The sequence below is a fragment of the Ruditapes philippinarum genome, unplaced genomic scaffold (assembly GCF_026571515.1).
Source record: "Ruditapes philippinarum isolate M1 unplaced genomic scaffold, ASM2657151v2 ctg21167_1_1_1_1, whole genome shotgun sequence".
NCBI classification, from domain to species: Eukaryota; Metazoa; Mollusca; class Bivalvia; order Venerida; family Veneridae; genus Ruditapes; species Ruditapes philippinarum.
Genome location: NW_026862125.1, coordinates 1 through 24,958, shown reverse-complemented (window position 1 = coordinate 24,958; position 24,958 = coordinate 1). Strand labels below are relative to the sequence as shown.

At 30.9% G+C, this 24,958-nt stretch overlaps 1 protein-coding gene across 1 annotated transcript; it reads left to right on the top strand.

Moving 5' to 3' along the window:
- Positions 1–4,733: 4,733 nt before the first annotated feature.
- LOC132718028 (receptor-type tyrosine-protein phosphatase epsilon-like) lies at positions 4,734–23,165 on the top strand (the record flags this gene model as incomplete). Its single annotated transcript, XM_060701633.1, has 23 exons — positions 4,734–4,871; positions 5,194–5,331; positions 5,794–5,931; positions 8,323–8,460; positions 8,769–8,909; positions 11,510–11,636; positions 12,677–12,795; positions 12,884–13,032; positions 13,402–13,489; positions 14,195–14,280; positions 14,817–14,853; positions 15,316–15,413; positions 16,472–16,603; positions 16,757–16,908; positions 17,206–17,341; positions 17,839–17,988; positions 18,461–18,545; positions 18,790–18,863; positions 19,017–19,154; positions 19,571–19,687; positions 20,092–20,252; positions 21,018–21,156; positions 21,791–23,165. Coding segments are annotated over 23 exons (2,753 nt in total), but the record flags the coding sequence as incomplete, so codon positions are not given.
- Positions 23,166–24,958: the final 1,793 nt, after the last annotated feature.

Sequence of the window (24,958 nt, the reverse complement as noted above, 5' to 3'; positions counted from 1 at the left end):
ATTCCTATGACCGCAGCAGTCTTCATATTTTGGAATGGAGGTTAGTCCCATGATTAGTAGATGACCCCTTTTTGATTTGAGGGTCACTGGATCAAAGGTCAAGGTCATAGGGGACTTTTACTTCAAAAATTTTTGTCCACCATTTTAAGTTTCCTTTTGACCAAAAATTTTCAAATTTGGCATGGATTTGGACATGACTAAAGGGCCCCCCTATTGATTTGGGGGTCATGGTAAAGTTAAAGGCACAGGGACCTTTGAAAAAAAAAAAGCTTTTTTTCCCAATTGTAAAAAAGCCCTTTCCAATGTAGATTTGACTTTTTCAACATTTGAAGCATGTAAAAAAATTGCAATGCACTGGTTTAAAAACCTAGATTTGGGCAGGGGGTTTTCCGCCCTAAACCACTGTGATTGAAAAAGGGGTTGCGGGGTACCCGCCAAGAAGTGGCATTCATTTTCTAAATTTCACCAAAATTTGACATATAGAACACTTAGGAAAAATTAAAGTTTGAATTGGTCAGGTTTAATGTTTTTGGAAAATTTATTTTTCTTGAATTTTCAGCACTCAACGGGAAAGTATGAACCAAATTTTGGACAAAATGCAATATGCTTTTTAAAAAATTAAACAAAGGGTTTAAGTCCCCAAATTTTTAAAAAAAGGTTTTTTTAACTTTGAAATTTTTAAGGGGCTTTGAACGAAAAAAAAACAAAAATTTGGAAAACAAATTGGATAATTTTTATACATCGAAAGTTTTATTTTGTTTTTATAATTTTTCTGTCTTTTAAGCATTACTGTATTTTACTAAGTCCCCAGAAAAAAAGATTTTTATGTAAGGATAGAGCAAGAAATAATAGATTGAAAAAATTTGAATGTTTTCCTTATTTTTTCAATAGCTGTAAAAATGACCAACGCAAAAATAATTGGGATAAACGGGGGATTTCGATAAAAACTCGTTTTGGTGCTAAAAATTTTTTTACAGTTCCGATAGTGTAAGAAGATTTGAGATTTTTGTTTAATTCACCAGGCAATTTTAGTGTAAAACTAAACAAATTATTTTGAGTAACAAAAAAATTTGCTAAAACAAAGGAAGCGTTTTCCCAGATATCTTTTTTTTAAACCTACACACTAGTCACATGATAAGTGGGGAATATACAAGTAGATTGTCTTCTGTCTCCCTTTTACCAGGGGCATTTAAGGAAAAAATAACAGAGTACCGCAGTGAAATTTTAAGGCATTTTAACAAAGTTTTTTTTATATATAGTTTAACAAAAAAGTTTTTTATTTGGTTTTTTGGGGCCAAAATTTAGCAAACGAAATTAAAAATTTCCAAAAAGCTTGAAATTTAAGTAAAATTTGGTTTTTTTTCACCCTTTTTAGCTTGGCATTTTTTCGAAAAAAAAAAAGAGGGTTTTACAGTAAGGGAGTTTTCATTCGCTGCAAATTAAAATTTGGGTCAAACTTTGAGCTTTTGGTGTATTGTCTTCTTACTTGGCCATCACAAAACTTTTTGGATAAGATCCTCAAGCAAGACTAGATTAAACCTGACCTACATTCATAAATGACCTTGACCTTCAAGGTCAAATGTCGAAATTTTGCTTGATTTTGCTAAAAGGGGCTATAACTGTGTTATTTTTAATGAATTTTCTTCAACTTGAACACAACAATCTTTGCTGAAAACTTGTTATTTAATGCTTCTATCTATTGTCAGTAAATCTTTTTTTTTAATTTGCAAAATGTTCTGTGCTGTAACATCTTGAATGAAAACTTATATTTAATGCTTCAATAATATTGTCAGTGAATCTTTTTTTTTATTTGGAAATTGTTTTACGTCCAAACATTTTGAATTAAATCACTGATTTAATGCTTTTGTCTAGTCATATAATAATTCATTTCTTTTTGTAGCTTTCTCCTTAAAAATAATTTGCAAAAGTGCTGAAAAATTATTTTTTTCAAAGTCATTTTTTTTTAATTTTGCAAAATGTTCGGTGCCCAAGCTAACATTTTTTAAAAAATGCTTTGGTCTATTTGTCAGTTAATCTTTGTTTCATTTGAAATTGTTCGGTGCCCTAACATTTTTAGTTAACCATTGATTCAACACTTAAGTCCATTGTCAGTAAATCTTTTCTTTATTTGGAAATTGTTCGGTGCCCGAACATTTTGAATGAAAACTTGTATTAATGCTTCGGTCTATTGTCAGTTAATCTTGTTTTATTTTGGGAAATTGTTCGGTGCCCTAACATTTTTAGTTAAAACATTGATTTAACACTTAAGTCTATCGTCAGTAAATATTTTTTTAATTTGTAAATTGTTCGGTGCCCTAACATTTTGAAAGAAAACTTGTATTTAATGCTTCGGTCTATCGTCAGTTAATCTTTTCATATATAATTTGGAAATTGTTTGGTGCCCTAACATTTTTTAGTTAAAACATTGATTTAACACTTATTATAAGTCCATTTTCAGTAAAAAAAAATTTAATTTGTAAATTGTTCGGTGGCCGAACATTTTGAATGAAAAACTTGTATTTAATGCTTCGGTCTATTGTCAGTAAAATCATTGTTTTAATTTGGGAAATTGTTCGGTGCCCTCACATTTTTAGTTAAAACATTGACTAAACACTTGCGTCCATCTTAAGTAAGTCTTTTATTAATTTGCAAATTGTTCGGTGCCCGAACATTTTGAATGAAAACTTGTATTTAATGCTTCGGTCTATCGTCAGTTAATCTTTTCTATAATTTGGAAATTGTTTGGTGGCCTAACATTTTTAGTTAAAACATTGATTTAACACAAGTTTATTATAAGTCCATTTTCAGTAAAAAAAAAATTTTAATTTGTAAATTGTTCGGTGCCCGAACATTTTGAATGAAAACTTGTATTTAATGCTTCAGTCTATTGTCAGTAAATCATTGTTTTAATTTGGAAATTGTTCGGTGCCCTAACATTTTTAGTTAAAACATTGACTAAACACGTTGTGTCCATCTTAAGTAAATCTTTTTTTAATTTTGCAAATTGTTCGGTGCCCGAACATTTTGAATGAAACTTGTATTTAATGCTTCGGTCTATCGTCAGTTAATCTTTTCTATAATTTGAAAATGCCGTTTGGAAATTGTTTCGGTTGCCCTAACATTTTTAGTTAAAACATTGATTTAACACTTATTATAAGTCCATTTTCAGTAAAAAAAATTTTTAATTTGTAAATTGTTCGGTGCCCGAACATTTTGAATGAAAACTTGTATTTAATGCTTCGGTTATTGTCAGTAAATCATTGTTTTAATTTGGAAATTGTTCGGTGCCCCTAACATTTTAGTTAAAACATTGACTAAACACTTGCGTCCATCTTAAGTAAATCTTTTTTTAATTTGCAAATTGTTCGGTGCCCGAACATTTTGAATGAAAACTTGTATTTAATGCTACGGTTTATTGTCAGTTTAATCTTTGTTTAATTTTGGAAATTGTTTTCGGTGCCCTAACATTTTTAGTTTAAACTTTGATTTGATGATTTAGTCTGGTCAATGAAGTAATTCATTTATTTTTTCATTTCACAAAATGTTCGGGCACCGAACATTATGTTGTAGCAGAATAATTGTGGCCAAGAAGTGTTAGATATATAAGAAGTTAATTTAGAAATGTGAATTGTGTATGTAAATATTTGATCTGTTAATGAAATTGCTTTTGATATTTCAATGATTTTAATAAAGAATTGTCCATTTATATCAATTTGCCTTGATTTTTATGTACCATTTTAACCACTAAAATGACCAAAAGAGCCATAATAAACAGGAATGATTGGACATTCCTCTTTTATATTGTACACTGTTATACGAATTTCTATTCATTTCTGTGTATATGTCTGTCTTAGCTGATCATTGTCAGACATTCCAATTTTATGTTTTTAGTCAGCGGAGTTCCTTAAACATTCTTTTATTCAATATAATAGAATGCAATCATCGTACATTCGGGTATAATTGTTCATCTACTTGCCACTGTCTTAACAATACAAAATGCAAAAGTACAACTGGGTTCTGTAATACTGAATTATGTGACCCTGGTTGGCAAGGACCGAGATGTGATCAAGATACGGATATTTAATGTGCATAAGACCGTCATCAGTTTTCTTATCTATTAGTATACCTATTATATGTTTCTTGACATTGTTTTTAAAAATATTGTTGGAATGAATATATTATTATTATTATTATTATTATTATTATTATTATCACTATCATTATTATTATTTTTATTACTATTATTATCATCATCATTATCATCATCATCATCATTATTATTATTATAATTATTATTATTGTCATCATCATCATTATCATCATCATCATCATTATTATTATTATTATTATTATTATTATTATTATTATTATTATTATTATTATTAATATTATTATTATTCTTGTCATGGACCGTGGTCACAGTCAATTTAACAATTGTTCATTGTTTATTTATTGTCTCAATAATACAAATTGCAACAGTTCAACAGGGAGATGTGATAATGACTTATATGATTTGTGATAAGCAAGGACCTTGTTACGATTTAGGAACTTATGTATAAATTGTGTATAATTATTCATAAAACTAAGGTCATTCAATTAATCGTACATGTTTTTGTCTATATAATCGTCATAGACAAGGAAATGTATAGTTTAAATACATGTGGTAATCATTTAAATAGAATCTTCCAATCATTTATTTCCTTCCCGTTTCTGCATTATTTTGTTATTTGCAGTATGTGACAATCGGACGTTCGGTGTCAATTGTTCATCAACTTGCCATTGTCTAAATAATACAAATTGCAACAGTACAACAGGTGTATGTGATAATGGTTTGTGTGATTCCGGTTGGCAAGGTCCTGCATGTGATCAAGGTAACATTTTATATTTCCAAGGATAATGTATATTATTTAAGCATACTTTCACCTTCTTATCATATAGTATTCTTATATCACAAAATAAATAGAAGCAAAAGAAGCTAAACAAAAGATTAGAATAAAACTAAACTCATTTTAGTCACAACATGAGTAGATTTGCAATATATGAACTTCATTGCTTTGGTTTTGTTTATATTTTATAAATCATATCCTTACCACAATATTACGATCGCATTTGCACATATGTGTCAAACAATTGTTTAATGTTTTTTTGTTTTTTTTATAATAAGGTAGCAATGATGGTTAATCTATATTTTAGTATGTAACAATGGTACCTTTGGATATAATTGCTCATCATCATGCCATTGTCTTAATGAGTCACATTGCAACAGCACAACAGGGGAATGCCAAATCGGAGTATGTGAGTCAGGTTGGCAAGGTCCTGCATGTGACCAAGGTACTACTTACAATCATTTGTGATTTGTAAAATCTTTTCTAAAATGTATCCTTAGGTACTTTGGTATAGAAATGGATTACTGTATCCATGATATATGTATCGTTTGACTTCATCTTCAGTTTTACTTTCATTTGTTAACCTACTTACTATTATTGTTACGGTATTGTTACCGTTCAGCTTATACGTAGTATACATATATTTTTATCAGATGGTGACTTTTAGCATTTATGTCGTTATGTTAAATGTAAAAAAATATGTTTAGATCGTATTAGACAATTCCTTGCAACTATGAACATTGTGACGAAGCTTTATATTAGAATATATTTTCTGAAAGCTAAGGTTTTGAAATCAAAACTAAATGATTTGTTCTTGCATCGTATATTTTGATGCCGATTTATTATTGTTTGTTTTTGCCGTACAATTTTAAGTTATTTCAAACACCTAAATTATCCAATATTCTAGCGTGTGATAATCGTACCTTTGGTTATAATTGTTCCTCAACTTGCCACTGTTATAATGGCACAAGTTGCAACAGTTCTACGGGCGATTGTGATGCTGGTTCATGCGATTCCGGTTGGCAAGGTCTTAGTTGTAGCGCAGGTATTCATTTTTCAATTATACAATTTTCTAATTTACCGAAAAGAAAATCTTTGAATGTTACTAATCATAGCAATGCAAGAAAATATTATCTTATATGCGTTTTTTTGTCATACTCCATATGCAACAATCCTCGAAGATATAAAAATGTTCCTTGTTGAGTAGATGATGTTTTAACATTATTTATCTTACACAAGTAACCACACAATATACACACTTTATAATTATTAATGTTATACGGGTGGTTTCAACGTACATGCAATTTAATAATGGTAAACTGTCAGAGCTCATGTACAGAATCGATCGAACCGAGTCTGCAATTGTCGTATGATTTTGCTATATTTAATGCTTCTGAGGGTTCACCTTTATATTTTTACTTATCTTTAACATATCTAGTGCCCATTTACTCATTTAAGGATGGGTTCGGTCAGATCTTACATCTTAAATTCAACTGACATTCCCTGTAATGAATGAGCACAACAGATCAAAGCATTTTATAATTGCTTCCGGTTATTTTCTTAGTTACTTCAGTGTCCATTAGATATTGAATATGTTGTATTCTTGTGGCAAATGGTCTTGTTGCAACAGTTGTTATATGATAGTTTATATATTTTTACAGAAATTTCTGCCATTGTAATAGATTTACCTGTTCTAGCTCAGAAGCAATATCCATATTCGGACTGTTCTTTGCCTTCTATTATTATGATTTATTACAATTTTTATGATGTTCCGATTTAATTTGTCCATATCACAATATATATGACTCAAAAGCAAGGCTTTTGATACAAAAATAGAAATGGCGTCTCCTTTGCGATTTTTAATAAAAGTACAAATTCCGCTTTTTTCTGTTTAATTTTCTGACTCATTTCTTCTAAAAAGTATTCAAAGTATTCATTTACGCCCGTATTAATCATTCCTTGTGTCGTATTTTTTTAGAAATAAAACGACCCAGTCACATAAGTCATATAGCTCTCTTTGCATATAGTTTCTGGAAAATAATATAATTTTTTTCATATAGCTTTGAATTGTATCTAATAAGTCTCTATTTTTTTACTCATAGCTGACATAAGGTCTCAACAGACGGTAGGATTTAGCTGTACAACACTTATATATGAGATAGGATGTACACATTTCAAAGCAATACATCACTTCAATTCAGACCGGAAATCTTTATTGTATGAATTTCCAGATTTCCCTCCAAAACAATTCCATCCGAATAAACCCCATACAGAATTTATTCACTATTATTACTGGAATAAGTGTAAATGTTATATTATTGTTGGTATTGACCAATTTTGAAGATTGAATAAAAGGTAAGCCACAGAAAGCATGGCAAGAGAATTTAGGAAATACAATGTTCTGGAATGAATGACATAACTAAGCACCCAAAACCTCTTCTGTATTTTGATCTCACGATGAAAAAAAAATTTTTACTGCATGAGTAATGATGGAAACGCCTCCATTTAAAATAAATAAAATAGAAATAGTTTATAATCATGTTTTCGAACATGCCACAATTTGTGGGCTTCTCAAGAGTTTTTCAACATCCTTTTTTCTCCATCTTACTACTATGTTTACATTTTAGCCCTAATTGTTCTGGAATTTCATTCATTAAACACATTATCAGGGGATAATTGGGAAATATGTCACCTGTCATCGTGGAGGTCTGAACAACTAGAATTAAGAGATAGAACATGTCCTATCCTATAAATCTAGTACATGTATTAAATTGAACGAATTCAAAAATTAGAAGCCTTCACACATTAAGATTTGCTTGTACAGCTACGTTTTTTAGTTGATGTTGTACTTCAAAATCTTACCGTCTGTTGAGCCCTTAACATAAATACATTAAAGTTACATGAATGATACAAAAACAAACATTTACAAAGATATATAGGGCAAATGGGTCGGGCTACAAGTAATGACAACATTAGCAACAGCCCTCCCCACAACGTCAGTATTTATGATACCATATTTATTCCGATACTTTCATGCAATTATTTTTAAAGTTTTAAAGGCCAGTGACGAGGAGTATAAAATTATTATGTTGTTTATTGACCAATAGCTCATAAAATTAGGAAAAAATTCCTGTATGAAATTTTAAAGGGGAAAATGTTAATAATAAATGATAATGTAAAGAATTTTTAAAAAAACGTCACTGTCTCCAACTTAAAGGAAAAAATATTTACAAATGATGACAAAAAAGATACAAAATTTTTTTTTTAAAGGCAACAAAAAACCCATCGTCTGCCAAACCCACTTTAATGAGAGATATACAGTTATAAATATATAGAGTAATATACAGTTAAATACCGTTTGGTGTCCGTCATGAAATTCTATTCATTGGCTTACACATGTTCTTGTCGTAAAGATGTTCATTTTTATTTTATCCAGTATGTGATCGTCGAAGATTTGGCGATGCCTGTTCATCATCATGCCATTGTCTGAATGATTCAAATTGCAACAGTGCAACAGGAGAATGTGAGATTGGGTCATGTGATCCTGGTTGGCAAGGCTATAGTTGTGACAAAGGTATATATATTATGAATTGTTTAAACATTCAGGGATTATTATTTTATCAATTACATTGTATCGTTTTGCAAAATCATAATTATTTGAACAAATGATACCTGTTAAGAGTAACTTAAATTATATACCAATGTACGTCTATGATTTATTTCTAACTGATTAAAGGATCGCCGTCCGTTTAATAAGTTGCTGAATCTTAGCCTGCAACATTTAAGTTGACGAGTTTTGCGCCTCCTAGGTTCCCATGTTTCCTAGATCATTATAATTTATTAGATATAAATTATTTATTCATAATATCTTTTTTTCTGAAGTTTGTAGCAATCGTCGATTCGGTTTTAATTGTTCGAACACGTGCCATTGTTATGATAATGCAACTTGCAACGAAACGACAGGAGTATGCACAGGTCCCGGGTCCTGTGATCCTGGTTGGGAAGGATCAAGCTGCAGTAAATGTACACCAATAAGTATATTTTTCACAAGTCAAAATTGAACAGAATAGGTAGTTCTTTCTCCAAAATAATTATTTAACAAACAGTTATTTTACATTTATATACGTATTTATTGATACAATAATTTGTACATGAAATATTATTTACAAGCTATTATAATAAATTATCATTTATTTCACATATAAAAAGCTATTATAATTATTTACATAACATTCAAGGTTCATAAGATGAATTCAAATTAAAATAATTACAAACAAATCTTACTTTAATTTAAGTTTAATGTCTCTATCCATTAAACAAATACATTTTGCCGACATATCTGAGACTGTCAATGTCACCGCACTTGATAAATGTTCAATTTGTTCTCTAGTAGGTCAATGTTTTGATGATTTATGAATATTCAGAACTTGAAAGGGTCCACATAATATATAATACATGTATTTCGTAAACAATTTTAAACTCAGACCACATAGATCAGAATATAATCTTAAGTTATGAATATGTCACCTCGGACTCTAAAGGTCCGTATATAAAAATTACAAAGAAAAGGTTACAATTATCCAGATATTGTAACAGCCCCCATTGACGAATTCTCAATATATATACATTATACTATGCACTATTATGTTAGCATAATATGTTGGATAAATTTTAGATAAAGTATTAAAAGCCAAACGTTGGGTTCATAACAATGACTAAGTAGGCCAGGTCCTTTACCATCCTAATTAAAGAAAATGTTAATTTAATGTTTTATTCTTTGATGCCGTACATTAGGATAATACAACAAACATCAAAGTTTAGGAGAAACATTTAAAGAACGTTGTATGATCGGAAATGTTCGTTGGAATCCGCGCTCCCGTTTCTGAGTTCCTGAGCTAGCTATTTCTATGAATATATTTTATTGAACGAAAGAAACAGTGACTTTGTACCTAGATATCAGGGCCATGGCAATGAAGGGCACAAGTGACAATACCAATATTTCGATCCGGTGTCTGGTAACCGATTTGTCAGTGTGCTTTCTCACAAAATTAAGCATATTCGAGGGGTTACTTAGTTAATGACGGATGTCACTCTTGTTTAATATACCGTAAAATTTGTCTGATATATAAGATTAATACTTTATTTAATTAATTTTCTTTTCAGAGATAAAACTATTGATTTATGTGCATCAGATGTCTTGCAATCGGTATTTCATTGCGCTTTCTAACATAATCAAGCTTATTCAAAGGGAGTAAATCTTGCTTAACGTTGCAGTAAATGGCGAATGTCTCTTCTTTTCATTTTAATATAGGCTAAAATTTGACCAATTTTATAATAGAATGTATTGATAAATTGAGGTTTTTTTCAAAGACCACAGTATTGGATAATATGAAAATATATTCAAAGGTCGGACAAGCAATATTAAACGCCGGTACAATATAGGAAATATTCACTGCAATCTACGGTAATATTCACCGCAATCTACGGTCCCGTTCCCGGGCTCCTTTGATGGCTCATTAAATGAAACACCACATAAATGAATTCTTCCAAGCTCTATATAACATAACATCATTTTTAGCGAAAATGTATTAGCCCTGTATGAACTAAAACAATAACGGTAACTTCATAGTTATCACTTTGGCTACTTAACTAACACAAGTGATACATCGCTAAGATATGAAGCCAAGTATTTACACTGCTCAATATTATATCTGTATGTCCAAATAAACTGATTTATAAGAGGTTATATCATAATATAAATAAATTATATTTGCTTTTGTTAAAATATTCTTTGCGTTATAATCGTTTGTTTATACAATATTCCCTTTAAATATACTTTTCAAATGTCATGTTACTCGGAATACTAAATTTGAAGCAATACTATTATGATAATCTTTGCACAACTTATCCGTTGAAATCTTTTATATCTTATATATATTCGTATATAATAATATACACCAATGCATTTGCTTCATTTCTTTGCATATAACATGTGTATGATCGTATATCAAAATGTATTGACTATGACTATATTAATTTACATGTTGTTTATAGGGTACTTCAGTGGAACTTGCTTATCTGTCTATATAAACCTCAATTCAAATTTACAAATGGTGTACTGGTTTCCACAGAGGTGACAACTTTGTGCGATATGTTCACACATCCGATATATCTTAATAACAAAATTATAAACTCTTTAAAGTTATTTAATAGCACATTTCTGAGTGCATTGTTCTAATAGGTATGAAGAACTTAATATGTAAGAAATCACTTCGAGTTGAGTTAAAGGCTATATGCTTACGACGTCGTGCGAAAGGTACTTCTGTAACTTTATCCCAGGTAAAAAATGCAGCACTACGTTTATAAACAGAATCAGTCAAACCGTGTCTGATTTTGGTTTTTAATTTATTTTCTTTGCTCTCAGATTTTGCTACAGATTCAAAGAAGACATGAATTCCGTGGTTAAATGGACCCTCAAACCAGTTCATTTGGATGACAATATATAACAGAAATCGTCATAAACCGTTTAAGATAACTTTTTTACTTTACAAAGTTACAGACATATATACATATATTTACATGCTATACTACAAACACTATTTTATATCACATATATATTACAGCATCAGCAGAAAGTACCGACAATTCCAGCGGATCTACAGGTGCAGCAGTAGGGGGTGCAGTAGGAGCGACTGTTCTAGTTGTTCTGGGTGTGGTTATAGGATTAATACTGTTCAGAAGAATACGATCGTGAGTGTTTAGATGACTAGAGTGTACGATCTTAAGACTATCATAAATGTCTATTCACTCTCAATTAAATGATAATGCAATACATGTATTATATTACGTGTTTACATGAATTGTTTAGTATAATAGCTTTTCATGATCCTACTATATTTTAATTCTTTTCCCCTGTCACAATGAATATATCATGTCAGACATTCAATTCCGTAATGGAATTGTTGCAATTCTAACAACACGTAAATCTCAGTGTGTCTGTGCTGGATATTTTTTAAAAGAAATTAATGGATGTTACTGTCTTTCTATTTTTCTCTTGCACAGACATTGTCCCACATTGTTATCATATTTTCGCTTACAGAAATGCAAGATATATTTTAGAAATAAAACAAATTAAACATTAAATACCATATAACGGCCAAACAGACTGTCGATTCCGTTGATTAAAAAGTTAATTAATGAGTTGCATCAATCACACTTTTTTACCATCGGTTTTAGCCTATTTAAGTAGATATACTGAATATATAAATCATGTAAAACAAGGTTTCAAAAATATTTAAAATGTGCCAAAAATGATAGATCATTGGACTGAAATGCATGTAACAAAGAAATCTTGGGAATCGCTATGACACTTATTTTTTTTTTGTTGTTTGTTTGTTTCATTTTACGCCTTTTTCCAACAGTATTTCAGTCATGTAGGCGGGTAGTTTCCTAACCATCGTTCCTGGAGAGTTACACCAGTACTAGACTACCTTCCTCCGCGCTAAACTACCAAAGCATCTCCCGGGGATCGAACCCACGCCAGAATGCTGGATTAGAAGTCATCGACTCTAACCCCTCGACCACGGAGGCGATTTGAATATGAACGTATGGAATCAATAAAACAGTGTGAATATTGAAAATACGACCGTATACCCACATGTAAATGTCTAACATTAGGATTTACACTTTAATGTCTGACATAAAATCTTGATCTTTAGTCTTAATAGGTCTCCATTATATCTTCTGTTGAAATATCTATTAATTAGAAAATATCACGGTTGTAATTGCAGCTCAAAAAAGAACAATGGTCAGGAAACCAATTTTTCTCATCTTGACGAAGCCCTGTCTAACAGAACAAAGGCTCAAAGAAGAACGAACCAGGGTGCGCATGTAAACAGATTGTATGAAGGTAATATGTAAACATCATTAGATGAAATATGCCTTTCTATAAACATTGATTTTCTTCAAATAGATATATAATAAATGGTTGATTTTAGATGAGCAAGAAACAAGTATGGCTGGTACAAGCGCTAGTGATTACTACAGCTTTAATGAACATTTGACGGGAATCAAGATTCACGAATTATGGGATTACATACGCAACAAAATGGAAAACAAATGTGAACAGTTGATTTCGGAATTTAAGGTAAGTCTTAGTAACAAATGTGTTTAAGTGACTGTTGCCAGTGTGCTTCTTTCAATACTTTCAATATCATAAAATAAATTTGATTAACGTAAATATTATCCTTTTCCGGAATATGGCAATATACGTGGTTGTCTTAGTACGCAAGAATTTGCAAGCTGTACAAGAATTTGATATTTAAAAAAAATCAAATTATCTGTCAAAGCGTTGCAAAATTGTTTACATCAGTTTGAATATTTTATAATTTTTTGTATGATAGACTATCGATAGTCAAAACATGTACATTACATTCTGCTTCTTAGCACTTATTCTTTTTTGGTCAGATATGCACATGCCAAGACAATTTGATTGATTGACTGATTTGTTTTACAGACTTTGCAACAAGGACTTGTTCATCCTTGTAGATCCGCGGACCATATATCTAACCGAGGCAAAAACCGGTACAAGGATATGTATGCTTGTGAGTTATTTCTCTAAATTATGACCTTTCGATTTAACGTTGCTGTTGTTGTTGCAAGAATCGAATGTATATACTTCCTAGTTGTGTACCTCAGTATTATATAGTATGTTTATTAACGTATAATGAAAGGCCTTTTGAACACACAGATATGTACATATACAATAACAGCAAAATACAAATGAAATAAGGAATCCCTAAAGAACCGTCAAAACCGTAAATACTAACAAACGCATGATACATTTAGCAGATAGAATTCGACATACTTGGAATTGTGTCGCGTTATTACAAGAGATGCTATACATGTACGTGTACATTATTGACAAATAGTGTGTTGTTAAAAGTGTTTTGTTTGTTTTTTGTTGTTTTTTGTGTGTGTGTTTTTTCTCAACATATAAACACTCTTAATAACGATGTTATTTGTCTTTGAATCAATTGCTTAAACATAAACGTCCTAGGTCTACATGAAAGATATATTCATATAATGTTTACGTATATTAGTCTTCATAATAACATGAACAGTCTAAATTAAAATAAAACTCGTATCCAAGTTCTTAACAATAAATACACTTCATATCTGCTGACGGGATATTTCCTGATTGAAACCATCTTCCAGAATCTTTGAAGACATAATTGACGTAGTGAGAGCTGTCTTTCATTTGTTGGCGTGTTTTTATCGCTATATTGTTGTTTTTTGCATGATTTTAGATGATCACACTCGAGTTATTTTGGATGATGACTGTGAACCAGGAGATGATATACATGGAGGTTACATTAATGCATGTTATATAGACGTATGTTATTAGTTACTGATATTAAATTGATTTGAAAGCCACCTATCTAAGTCTAGTTCTACATAGCTGAGCTGTCTTGTACGTTGTTGTGATTTAAAAATATAAATATAGATTTAACGATGTATTCTGAATAATGTGGTTTACTAACTATTTAATTTCGCCTAACAGCTTTATTGTTATAAATGTAACCAGTGTATTTTTTAACAAAAATAAACAAGTTCTAGTAACGTTTAACGTCCAAAGTCTGGTCCATGAAAATAAACTCGAGGCTTTCTGATGTACGATGTGCATTTGATATACATAGTGTAGACTATGTAAATGAAATCTGGGCTAAATGGGATTATGTATATATTTGATATAGATTCTGTAGACTCTGTAAATGAAAACAATGTTAAATTGATAAGAATAGATCCGAGAAAAATTTCTATATTAAAACTTAAAACGTTTATTCATTCAGTATTGAACTTACACTCATTCAATATCCTAACGAACTGAAATAATCAAAACAACTTATTCAATGTTTATATATAATACAGGGTTATGAGAAGGTTAAAAAGTTCGTTGCATCACAAGGTAATGATCTTTATATATATTTTTGTACAACATTGTTTTTCACTTCCGAAAAGCATACATGTATGTTTGCGAATTCTTTTTGTCATATTCATTGCCCCTTTTAAGCAACAATGTTACTTTATTTAGATACATGTTTAATTTAAATTTGATTAATATATGTTTTACATGTTTTCTTATGCAAATTTTTATTTTATACAGTTTAGCTATTTTTCATTTTATTTGTGTTTGCTGTATATTTTCTAATTGCAAAATGTTGCTTTTGTAAATATATCAAGGGTCAAAAATTAACACATTAGGGAATCTGACCTTTGAATAAAACAGTTGTAGGTGATAATGTACAACATAAAAACTAAAATATGATATTGTTGTATTTTTATAAGTACCCTTTCACTTTTGGTTTTTCCCTGAGTTTTACACCTAATTGGGATTTTTATACAAACTGTTGCTGTATAAATTTTACAGGACCAACAAAGAATATGGTAGATGATTTCTGGAGGATGGTGTGGCAGCTTAAATCAGACAAAATTGTTATGCTCACTAACTTAATTGAAATGGGCACGGTAAATATTTCATAAAATGTATTTTACTTTTACGTAGCGTAGTTACCGTTCCACGTAAACAACGTTTGTATTGTTAATGTCGCCTGCTTTTTATTTGATAGATAACTTATACAATTGATTTAATTTAAAATTATTAAACATATATTATTGTTTGATTTTATTAACCTGTCAATTGCATACAATATATTAACGTTCGATATATTTCGGTAAGTTCCGTGAGATATACGCAGTAAGATATGATTGTGATTGTGTATCCGTGAAGTAATTGTACTGACCGTTATATCGCAATAGGGTAAACTACGGGTAAATTATTTCTACTAAAAGAAATGTGTCCTACGTGTTGAAAGATCGAGACCGCGTATGTTGTTTTTTTTCAACGTTATTAAAACTATAAAACTATGATTGTTCTTTTTATGTTGTTCGTTTTGTTTTAATATGTTTTGCGCTTAGTTTTGTAGTAAAGTCTGTACTCTTTTTAAATAACATGGTTTAAGAATTAATGTTTAAAATTCATTCAGATAAAAATCAGTAAATGTCATTTTAATGCCGTAAAACACAATAGAAATCGAGACAAAAGGTTTCTAAGTTGCTTTTATATCCCTGTAGACAATAATGCAAGCACTCGGCCATTTAGCTTAAATATACTGCAAAAATAAAGAAAGATTAGGTCTACAATAGCAACAGTAGGGATAGAACCACAGACATTTCACATATCAGGAAATCACTTAACCGATTGTGCTATTGCGGATGTGACGAAGCCCAATACATTAAAAAATATTAAGCCAGTGTGAGTTTTCCAAACATTAGTTATTTACTCCATATCAATTCTCGTAAACTATACGGAGAGAACCTAAGTGGGATCGAATATTTAAATGAGTGCTATAATGTATTCATAATTGACAGGTCAATTAAATCAGACTATACTTTATACATGTATCATTGTATAAGTCAACAAGTATATTAAGTTTAATAAGTTATGTCATAAATGTTACCTATGGTTATATTTGTTTTGAACATTAAAACCAAGACATTTGCCAAGTCAAACTTCTATATTGTAGACAAAGTGTTTGCAATACTGGCCTAAAGAAGAGGACGGGGAAACTGAATGTACCTTTGGAGACATAGTTATAAGACTACTAGAAATAGAAAAGTTCCTTGACTACAACATACGTGTGTTTGAGGTCACAAAGGTAAGTTGAACTGAGTAGAAATCACAAACATTAACTATATTACAGTTCTAACACCTCCTTTAATAATAATAGCCGTGATTATACTATAATAATTATGAAAAATAAAACTAAACAACAATTAAAATACGAAAATATGATACGTCGCTTTTTCAGAACGGAGAAGAGTCCCGTAGAATTCGGCAATTTCATTTCAAGTCCTGGCCAGATAAAGATGTTCCTGATAGCACTTGGTGCCTTGTCAATTTTTGGAGGGTTGTTGATACGAACATTGCATCAAATGCAGGACCAATAGTCGTACACTGCAGGTTTTCCTGTTCATCTGGTTTTTACGTCGATTTGACAATATTGTTTACATATCTCAGTAGTTGGTCCACCGAATTGGCTTTCTTGGATAATTAATCTGTTATTTCCAATTTCTACGTTATTCATCCTTTATTAATCCCTTATAATTTCTGAATCAGCTGTAAGATACAAATGACCATTGCACACTTGTTTGAGATCAACTGGCGCAGAGAAGGTTCCGCCTCGTCCAAAGATTTTCTTTAACATTACTATTTATTGAAAAGATCATATAGGACAATCATTTTGTTTTCATTTTTCAGCGCCGGAGTTGGTAGAACAGGAACTTTTATTGGGCTTGACAATTTGGTGAATCAAGCACGGTTGGAGGGTTGTATACGACCGCTACAGGTTGTTCAGAACTTGAGGTCACAGCGAGTCAACATGGTACAGACAAAGGTGATATGTTATTTCAACTAATAAAATCAACTCTTTCTAAACATTTTATGGTTGAAGTGCAACATGAAATATGGCGTTTCGAGTTAAACTCACACTCTAACTATTGTTGTACATGTATATGTACGATACATAATGGTTTGTTAAATCTTTATAAAATGTTTACGAAGAAAATGATTGTAATAAAGGGACTTCTTTGAGGTATTAATGAATCATTCTCTATTTTCCTCAAAATCATTGATTCATTAAAGGACCTTATCATGAACGACGTTCTTTCAGAATTTTAGGGATAGGGTACTAATAATATACGTAACATAGCAATATGTATAGAACAAACCAAGATCAAAGTGATTTATTTAACTTATTCTATGGTCACTTAGATATCACAGATGCATATAATGCTATGAATAGTATTTGTTGCGCTTAAAAGGGTTTACTACATATTATCAAATTTCTAAGCTGCAAGTATACATGAATATTGACATGTGTACTTCATTTAGGAGCAGTACATATACTTACATGAGGCAGCTGCAGACGCCATGTATTTTGGTACCCACATTATTTGGACAAAGCAGTTTAGAGATGTGCTGGAATTTATGATACAAAAAGACAAGGTTGACGCACGGACAAGATTACAGATACAATTTGAGGTTCTGCTTATAGTGTTATTGTTTTGTCACTTGTTACCCTTCTTTTCCTATGATAAGTAAAGAGAGTTCCTTTATGTTCATGTATTTCAAGAACATTGATATGTCTGTTTATGCAACTATTCTAGATACATAAAAGAGCTGTAACTTTTCGCTTGTACGAGTATTTTATTTATGTATTATATTGTTTGACTGTATTAATCTGAGCAATTATACTTATTTGCATGCGCATTAGCTCTGTCGTTATGATATACTTGTCCATGTGAATCATTGCATATAGTTTTGTTTATACATGTGTTTATTGCCTAGGAACGGACGTAAGTGCAATTACAATTTACTATCACTTGAAATATGCATTTTAATTTAGTTTGAGTTCTGGTCTGGCCGTGATCGTAATATAAATAATAATATATGTTTCCTGACCACTTGATAGTTTAAATAAAATATATAGCTGAAATTAATTGGATCATTACAGCTTATCGAGAAAAGTGTTGTGAACTCCTCATCAGAGGTAGCAGAAAGCCCGGAATATTCTAATGTGGATACCCTTCTTTCAGAAAGTAAAGCCATGTTTTTTTCCTTTTCATTATAATGCATCAGAAAAAATGTCAAGTTACTACTAACTTATACGTTTTCAAGACTACAAATTTAAAGTAATACATGTGTATACAACTACCTTCTGTCTAGTCAATGTCTAACAGAAAATGTAACGTTATGTTCGTCAAATTATAAGTATGGTGACAAAGGCAATAAAAGTAAAAGGTATGCCGTTGTTCAAATAATATAAGTATTTTTCGTATTTAGGTGCTGCATACAGACCGAAATTCATGAACAAGGGGTCAACATTTGTGCAGCGTTTGGGTGCCATGTGTATCACTGTAAGTGCAGGCAGTTTAAATATATCTCATTTTTTTCTAAATTTTCAAAGAAATACTGTTTTACAAATAGACTTGGAGTGTATGTTACATTTCCTTTGCTCAAGTTAATTGTCTTGCTCGTGATTAATATTAAGATATGTGTTCTTTATTTAGAATTACAAGGGAAAGAGCACATTTCTTGTGTCAATGTCACCAGATAAAGATACAATGGAAGAGTTTTGGTCTCTTGTTGACGACAACAACATCAAGACAGTTATAATGCTTACAGAACAGTCATCTTCATGCTATCAGGTTAAACATTTACTCCAAACAACTTCATTTTAAGTCTAATGGTCATTTATCCATCTGATTCAAAACTTATATGGAATCAGTAGTCAGACACTTGCGGAGAAAATGGTAATTTCTGGTTATCAAAGTTATCAAAGAAACCCGGCTATGTGGATCGACCACTGATATATGATAAAACAATATGTGTTACGAATCAGAAAACGAACAAACACTAATAGACATGACATTCAGCATAAATTTACAAAATGGAATAAATTGTAATTTCTAAAATGTTTTGATGAACTATCACTTATTAATATTTAACAAAAATTCGAAAATAAAAATAAAATGTTTTAACATGTACAATATACATATATTTAATGTTAAAAGCGAAATCTAAATCATACCATTTTTTTTTTACTTACGTTTTATATGAACAGTCAAGCTGTGAACTGGGTTCAGGTTCTGGGAACAGATTTAGCGTTAACAAAATAGAAGAGAAAAGGAGAAAGGGTTATACCCAGAGGACCTTCACCTTCAAGGAAAGTGTAAGGGAGGTAATAACTGTTATACTAAATACTTAATGTACGAGTACACCATTTGAACTTTATGTTCCTTTTGTTTCGTTAAAAGCAATAATTTCCTGTCAGTAGTGAAAGGATGCAACAAATATTGGTACAATGAAAATATTTAAATGTGGTCCACGTCAAGAAGTTGCCGTGAACATTTATAACGGTGTTATTTATTATTTGGTGTGCGTGCATGTGTGCGCGCAGACGTGTATGTGTGTGGGTGTGTGTTAATCGACATGACAATTTTAGATTTGTCCACAATTAAGCTGTATTTAGCTGTGTATTACATTTGGTCAGTATTTTACATAAATTTGCATTAAATAAAACATAACCGTTTTGTTTTGTAAAAAAATTTGAGTTGTAAAAATAAATATTCTACATATCGACAGGAGGAAGATCACTTAACAACGTTGAAGCAATTTGAATACACAGCTTGGAAAGATGGATACCCGTCTCCAGGTGACACAACCTCATTCCTGGATATGATAGAAGCCGTGTTAAAATGGCAGCCGCATTTGTCGGAGTCACAGCCAGTACTTGTTCATTGCGGGTATATGATCATATTTAAAAATAAAACATTTCACATAATTTCAACAGGATGATTTACTTGACCGTGTTTTATTACTGTGAATATAACAATTATATACAAAACAATACAATTTGTTTATTTAAATTTCACTTTTTTACATACATTAACAATATATAAGAAAGTTATAAAAGAAATACGTGTACAAAACCACTCTAAAAGAGTTATATACGTAAAGTATTGTTACAGTTAGCTTTTATTCTTGAAACATATCACTGTGATCCGAAACAAAGTTTTTGACGCTATATCCATGAACTTACAAGATAACTGGTTTTATTAGACTATACTATAATACATTGACTTACATGATGCCAGCACTGTTCAGTGTTGAGAATTGAGTACCGCTCAAACCGTTGCAAGGGGGCGTGAGGGATCTTGCACTTATTCATTATCCCTCATGTACAGACTCAAACTGAGTCTGCAATTTTCATGTAATTTTGTTGTGATTTAAGCTTTTGGGGGATCACTTTGTTTCCAGAATTTTTTAAAAATTTGATCAACGTTACGTAAAATGTAACGTTTTAAATGTGAAAAGTTCATTCGTTTGTTCATTTCATTCTTTGCTGATTTAGTGCATTTATCTAGACTAATTTTATTATCATAATAATTGTACATAAGTATATACATGTACATATAGCTATGTAAGTTTTACATTTTTCTTAATTTTTATGTAACTTGATTTACTTCTTACAAAACCTTTTCGCTTTTCCTCTGTTGTAAATCTAACAGTGACGGTTGTACAAGATCTGGTATAGTATGTGTGCTCCTGAACGAGCTTCAAAGGATGAAATATGAAGGAGGCCACGTTAACATTGTAGAGTCTGTTAAAATGATGAAGAAACGACAGAGACATCTTATAACCAACTATGTAAGATATCCTCAGAAATATTCAACTTTCACATTACTTCAATTCGGTGCACTTGATATAATTAATGTACCACATATACACTTTATGAATTAATAGTCGATTGGATTGACATTTACATTATATTAATAACAAAATATCGTGTTCATTTTACAACTTAATTGAAAGTTAATTGTTCTACAATGACCACTGTTATCACAAGTATATTAAAAGATTAATAAAACTGTAGAAATGTTTCATTTAGATATTCTTAAAAGATATTTTTGAAAGCAAAACATTGATAGAGTAGTTCTTAGTGGCTGAGTATGAGCATTTATATTATACATAGTTTTAGAAAAAATTATCATCCGCTTTATAGTTAGAGTAAGTCCATTATATAATTCTTACAATCGTGGTAAGCTGTGTCTTGTGTTACTGTATACTATCAGTATAATCAATTGTGGTGTAACAGACCTTCCGTCATTGACCCATTCACTTATAACATACAAAATCTAACAATTATCCAGTACCAGATATTGATAGAATTGTGTTTTACTTATTGTTGTTAATATCGACTAAATGAAGTAAGCATGATCTTTTACATTGCTATAATATGACATTGTTCTTACAATTTATCATATTGTCTTTTAATTTGCAGGAGCAATACAAGTTCTGTTTTGATCTGATTATGGATCACATCAAACGAACAGAAGATTACCAGAACCTATAAACTATTAGCTTCACAGTCGAGCAACATGGTGTTAAAACAGAGCTATTATAAATATTTAATATTACTATGTGTACAGTATATAAACTTTTTAATTCATAAATGTAATCAAACCGAGCTTGCAAACATTTAAATTTTTGCCGGTTTTGACGTCCTTAAGGGATTCATTTGTTCTCTATTTGTAATATTACGTGCTCATTAATCCAGAATATTGTCCAAGAATCTTTGGTAAGATATAGTGTCTCATGTTTAATTTTATCAGTCTAAATGATCATATATATAAGACAACTATTTATGATGAATACATTGTAATAAATGCTGATTTTAAGGGCTCTTGTAAGTATATGAGAATATTTTATTTTACTTCCTTCAAACCTATTGTCTATATTTTATCAGTTTTGTCATGTAGTCCTCTCGTGAGAAAAATTACTGCTTTCCTTAGACAAATGTATTTTTAGAGCCATTTAGAAAGAATTATTTACTAGAGTGGTTAAATGTGAATCTTTATCACTTCATTTAAAACGTTAATTGTATGGTACAAAACAATCGTTTATATAAGATGATATGTGATATAAGTCACTGATTTATTGATTTGTTTTTCTCTCTTTGTTTTGCTTCATTTAAGTAGTATGTCTTGTTTGTATCATAAGCGTTGTCGATTTTCATAGACAAACTTATTTCTAAATTCTCATACATCTTTAGGATAGTCATTATGAAAGTCATGAGTGCTTCAAAATGATGTTCACCAAACGCGTTTTGTTAGATTAACACAAATATCTTGCTGTTATATAGTATGTTGATTACTCGTGATTAGTGCTTGTACATTGCTTTTGAAACTATCAATAACTAAGATATCCGCGGACTTAAATTATATGTGGTATTCACGTTTTATCATTTCACCTATATTATCAAGAACTTGACAACAGCCAATATAATGTATGTAGGTTTCAAATGTAGCATATTCCCTTCAGGATTAATATTTAACTTTTACACTTTTGTAAAAACTTTTCGCACGAACAAAGAGTACCAAAACTGATAAAAAGAAGAGTTCGTATTAGACACTTAACGTAACAAAGCCGTCAAATTATTTGACACTGTATTATTGGACAACTTGCGGTGATTATATCCTTGTGTTTGCTGGTTCAGATAAGATTCAGTTGATTTTTGTCTCGAATGACCACACCATGTTTATTTTCATGAAAGATGTTTCAAAGCTTTAAAGTGTGGTTGAAATGCTTTCTTTTTTATAACTAATGCAGTATGTGCCCATGTTATATTTCTATTGCTTATGCTTATAAATATTTCTTGATAATGTTGTTGCGTTTTATTTACGACCACGATTGCAATAATTTGCAAAATCCATTTATCATTCTGAACGCTATATTTACACACGAATTAGTTAGCTATATAATTATAAAGTAGAAGAAATATTTAAATTCAGTAGAAATGTCCAGGTGGTGGTTTTTACAGAATGACATTTCCAAATATCATTAAGACAGTTCTCTAAAAAAAATAACATTCTCCAAGTCTAAATTTCCCTAACTGCCGTTGAAGCTGGTGTTTACATTTTGATGTATGTCAATGTTCAAGAAATGCAAGTATAACTCTAAGATCAAATTAAGATCCAAACTAAAAATAAATAAAATCCAATCTAAGAATATTTATGGAAGTGTGTCCAGATTGTACAGCAAAGTCCTTTGGTTCATGCTACCTGTACGAATTATTAAATCATTTCCTTGTATCATTTAAGGCAATATAATGGTATTGCTATATCATTCTTTTGTTAAACTATTCTATAGAACATTAAATCAAACCTTTTGCACCGGTTACATCAAGCAAGCTGTGCTACATTAACCCCTGCTGCTGCTACTACTGCAAGATGATAAAGATTATCATGTGGCGCCAAAACATGGCGATTGCTTCTTATAGTGAAAATTACTTTCGTTAAGTTTACGTACAGATTCTACCTTTTAGTACATTAATTATACATATTAAATCGAAAAAAAAGAAAGTGATAGAGATTATGAAAATTAAAATGAAAAACTATTCTCGGCTATGTATCGACTGAATTTTCAGCTGATCAGGAACCACTGTGGGAAGATTGTCAGTTCTAATTGGAGATGTTAATGTATACGTCTGAAAATGACCTTCAAAGATGACTGCAGATAATCCTTTCTTCGTCAAAATCCTTCAATGATGTCGTGACATTTTTCCCTTTGGCATAGATAATGAGCCTTGCAAAATTTAAACTTATTCGTAATACTTTCTACAACCGCCGAGGTTAGAAAACTTCGCAAACAAATTGATTGCTATGTTATCCCTTTTATCTGGGTAAAAATTGAAATGTACCTGAGCAAAATAAGTCACCAAAACGCATCGAGTGCATCGTTCTTAATAATTTGTGTAGATTCTCAGTATTGTGTACAGTTTTTTCGGCCGAAAAATAGTGTTCATGGCGAAAATCAACGTTACTCATAGAGCTATAAAATATCGTGTTAAATCGAGTACATATAATTATATTTTAAACTAATCTTACATAATTGTATTTCGTCATGTAAGATATTTGTGTATTAATATTATGTTAAATGATGGGCTGTGGGTCCGGACTTGTTTCCAGATATCGTTTTATATCAGTAGTGGTAAGTCAAGGATATGGAGACGACAGTGATTAATACAAATAACTAACAATTGTCTCACAATCAATTGATAAAAATATAAAAAGGAGTAAAAGAAAAGAAAAATAGTTTTGTGTGACAGAATATACAGGCAAAAGTGTTAAATCACACCAGTCATCGCCGTCCTTTTTTAACTTTTTTATTACATCAAGTAACTTTGGTGGCTGCTTGCATTAAACAGTGTGTTTAATATCATGCCTTCTGGCGACACGATACTTTGTCAATTATCGTGTCGTCGCATTTTGAGGCGAACACATGACGACACGATAAAAAAGGGCGCCGACGCGAAGATTTCTAAAAGCCGACAGGGCGCCGACGCGAAGATTTCTAAAAGCCGACACGATATTTTTACAGAAGAAAATCTCTTGTGTTCGCCTGTTGAAATATCGTTATTTCGCCTAAAGGTATCGTGTCTTCGTGTCAG